At 41.3% G+C, this 4,228-nt stretch overlaps 1 protein-coding gene across 1 annotated transcript; it reads left to right on the top strand.

Annotated features, from left to right (window-relative positions):
* Nucleotides 1-168: 168 nt before the first annotated feature.
* Nucleotides 169-706, top strand: LOC123256614 (carbohydrate sulfotransferase 10; the record flags this gene model as incomplete). The annotated part of the gene is made up of 1 exon (XM_044685199.1): nt 169-706. A coding segment is annotated over one exon (538 nt), but the record flags the coding sequence as incomplete, so codon positions are not given.
* Nucleotides 707-4,228: the final 3,522 nt, after the last annotated feature.

Genomic DNA, 4,228 nt, shown 5'->3' with positions numbered 1-4,228 from the left:
TATATATACTATATATACTCTTAATTCATTCAGGACCCTTCTCTCCTCATTCCTTCTGTTCTTAACACAAAACATGGGTTAAACATGTTTGCTTCACATCCTTGCACCATTACTGTAAAATTGCCTTCACTCCTTAATCATTGACTTCTCTTTTGTTTTCTTCTTTAGCTTGAAATCATACTTCAAATTTTTTATTGTGAGAGATCCCTTTGAAAGACTCATTTCTGCCTTTAAGGACAAATTTGTCCATAACCCTCGGTTCGAGCCCTGGTATCGGCATGAGATTGCCCCTGGCATCATTAGGAAATACAGAAGGAACCGAACAGAAACCAAGGGTCTTCAGTTTGAGGACTTTGTGCGTTACTTGGGTGACCCAAACCATAGGTGGTTAGATCTCCAATTTGGGGACCACATCATCCACTGGGTGACATATGTAGAACTCTGCGCCCCCTGTGAAATAAACTACAGTGTGATTGGGCACCATGAGACCTTGGAGGAAGATGCCCCCTATATCCTGAAAGAAGCTGGGATTGATCATCTAGTATCTTACCCAACGATTCCTCCAGGCATTACTGTGTATAACAAGACCAAGGTGGAACACTACTTCTTGGGAGTAAGCAAAAGAGACATCCGCCGTCTATATGCACGTTTTGAAGGAGACTTTAAGCTCTTTGGGTATCAGAAGCCAGATTTTTTGCTAAACTGATGGAAGATAGAAGTGTCTTCCTTAAACCGAGGGATACCCAGCTGTGTACATGAACCCAGAACTGGTTTTCTGAACTGCACCTTCCTTTTCTAAAATTCCCAGTTGATAACCATTGGCCAGTTGTTAGCTGTTTGGCATGTGAAGTGGAACCCCTCTTAGTAGCCATCCTTCATTTGTGCGTAGGGGGCATTGAGTGGTACCATAGTAACCAGGACATCCCTGGCCCTCTCTTTTTCCCCCTCAAAAACAAGAATAAAAATTTAATCTGGGAAAGGGGGTTGAGGAAAATAATATAATTTTAAGAGTGGTTTGGGGCAGCAATTGAAGAAAAAAAAAAAGACTATCTCTAATGAATTAATGGACTGTAGGAGGAATTGTCATTTGTGAGTTGCCAATAATGGTACCTAGTGCTGACAGGAAGAATAGAGAAGTTAACAGGCTGTGAAAATTGTAAAGACTCAAATTTGATGATAAAATTATACCTCTGGGTTCCATTTTTTTTCTTTTTACTTCTATAAAAACTGAGGAAGCCTCACCTTTTTTTTTGTTGTTGTTGTTGTCGTTTCATAGCTACATTAGAAAGGTTTGATTTCTTCCACCCCACACCTCAACTTATTTATATCCCAAAGAGAATCTTCGGGAGGTTCTCTTAATGGAAAAAATTTACCTGCATAATGATATTATAAATGCCAAGCCTTTGTCATCCAAACAGTTCATTTGATCCCGTCCAAGAATTCCAAAGTTCATGATAGATTGCTTGAGATGAAAGGGTTAAAGAAGATTTTTCTTATCAGAAGAGAGGAATGCTTTGTAGACATTAAGGAAGACTTAGGATGATTTCTTTCCCCCAGACCTTTTGGATTCAATAATACCATCCTGACACTGCTTTTTACTCAGTCTACCCAGTAGCAATCAATATTTGAATGCCCTCATCTGAACAAGGGCAGTGCATTATGGGGTGCTTGCTAGGTTCTCCTACTACTTATTCCAAGGTGCCTCTCCTGGTCCTAGGGCCACATTATTAGTGTATTTGGAAGCCTGGGATACTTATGCATCGTCCTTGCCTTGGATCTCAGCAAAATGCCCTAGAGCAGAACCATGGCTTCTACTTGCATTTCTAAAAGTCGTGAGTTAGAGTTCACCAGCAATAAAAATTCAGCGACATTAATTTGTTTGCTGTCCCCTCTTCGGGTAAGATTGTATTTAGCAGTTTTAGTAGTATCAGAATGATCCCCTGAAGTGCAAGAGGCAACAGGAAAAGGGTGCCCCTCATCCTTGGGGTAGCAGTCACTATCTAGCTTTTGGAGGGGAAAGAGTGGAATATCTTCAGATCTTACCATTGCCATCACATCTGAAGGTAGAATTTAAAAAGGGGGAGGGAGTTCTTCTAATAGCCAAAGTAGCAAAGTAAGTCTTGAGCCCTATATTGAGGTGACAGCCCCATCTCTCCATCCCTCTCTTCCTCTCTGTCTCTGTTTCTCTCTTCTCTTCTCTGTCTCTCTCTGTCTCTGTCTCTCTGTCTCTGTCTTTCTTCTCTTCTCTGTCTCTCTCTGTCTTCCCACTCCTCCTTCCCTCCTCTAATTGTCTCACACCAGCCTTATAGCAAGTATAGTCCCATGGCAATGCCAGCAAGACCTGGTATGGGCCTACCAGAAAGAAATCAGTTAAACCTCAGGTGTGACACGTTCTGGAGATTACCTGAACATGCTCTCTTCTTGGCTGCTGGGGATATTTCTCAGTACCTTGTCAGTAACCTGCCCTTTGAAGAGTATTGTGTACATGTGATTTACAAGAATGTCAAATAATATCAGTGATGGCAAAAGAGATCCAGGCAGCAAGGTGAGTGACGTAAAGGAAAGTGTGTTAGAGTCAGAGAACCTGGGTTCAAATTCAGACTTTGTCACTACCTATGTGACTTTGACTAAGTCACTTATCTTCCACAAGCCCCCATTTTCCTCATCTGTATAATGAAAGGGGTTGGACTGGGTAGTCTCTGAGATCCCTTCCAGCTCCAAAGGATTCCATGATCTTTACAACCAGCCACACAATTTGTCCCGATGGAAGCAAGAGTGGGCCTCCATAGTGGAAAATATGAAAGAAAAATAAGATTTAAAATCTGTGCCAAACCTGACATGTGCTGCATCTCTGAAAATGGGAACCTAATGGCTAAGCATCACCCCAGACACATCTTGACACACTAATTGGTCTGAGGGAGGAGTGCTCAACTGACTATTGTTAACAGGAGGGTCTAAGGGAGCCAACGCTTCAATGCTATCATACGGTGGTGGGTTGGGTGGTTGATGTTTTTGACAGTTGAAATTACAGTCATACACTTGTTAGTCCTTAACTGATGTGTAAAGGATGTAACCCTTGAGTTATTTTTATATGAAGTCTTAGCCAAGTCCATTGTTGAATCCATTTCAGACCTAATGACTTGATTGATTGATTACCTCTTTGCTGACTTAAAATGTAACAATGTGAATAATGTTTTGTGAATTAAGGCCTTAAAAATAGTCCTAATAAAAACAAACAAACAAACAAAAGATTTTTCTTTCTAAAATGAGCTTGGGGGTATTTCTCAAAATCTCATTTGCAACCTTAATGGAGAAAATACACCTTTGTCAATGTTCTAAATGCTGAGCTGTTGTTGGGCAAGCAATCTAACTGATCCAATGCAAAATGGCGCCATTCCTGTCCAAGGCTAAGTTCATCCAACCCAAGAGTGCCAGGAATTTGCTTAGAGGGATGTGTGTGCTGTCAGCCTGTGATAGGGAGAGGCCTGATGCCAGGATCTAGAAACTTCATCCATATCGTCTTCATCAAATACTTATTGGGAGCTCCATCTGTTATGCACAAAAGCTTAATGAATGTGGGGTATGAGAAACAACAGAGTACAGTGAGTGGCTAGAACACTGGATTTAAAGTTAGGGAGACCTAGGTTCAAATCCCACTTCAGTGCACTCTTATTACCTCGAGGACCTTGGGGAAGGCATTAAACCTTTCAGTGCCTTGATTCACTCAGCTGTAAAATGAGAGGGTTGGTTATCCTGGCCTCCCAGGTCCCTCCCAGATCTAAATCTGTGCTCTTAGCATGTCATGGGGGAAGGCAGAGGGAGATGAGCACAGGACTGGGAGTCAGAAGACTGAAGACCCGTCTGGGTTTGTAAAATAATTTTATTGTTCAGCTGTGTCCAATTCTTCGTGACCTGATTTAGGGTTTTCTTGGCAAAGACACTGGGATGGTTTGCCATTTCCTTTTTCAGCTCATTTTACAAAGAAGGAAACAGGCAAACAGAGTGAAGTGATTTGCCCAGTCACTTAACTAAATCCATTGTTGAATACATTTCAGACCTAAAGACTTGACTGACTGATTACCTCTTTCCTAACTTAAAATGTAGCTAGAAAGTCAAATTTGACTCAGGTCAAATTTGAACTCAAATCTTCCTGATTCTAGGCCTAGTGCTCTATCCCCTGTTCTACCTAGCTCTCCCGTGTTTTATTTATATATATATAATTTATTAT

This window comes from Gracilinanus agilis, unplaced genomic scaffold, assembly GCF_016433145.1.
Source record: "Gracilinanus agilis isolate LMUSP501 unplaced genomic scaffold, AgileGrace unplaced_scaffold6884, whole genome shotgun sequence".
Classification (NCBI taxonomy): domain Eukaryota; kingdom Metazoa; phylum Chordata; class Mammalia; order Didelphimorphia; family Didelphidae; genus Gracilinanus; species Gracilinanus agilis.
This window is presented reverse-complemented; position numbering and strand designations above follow the sequence as displayed.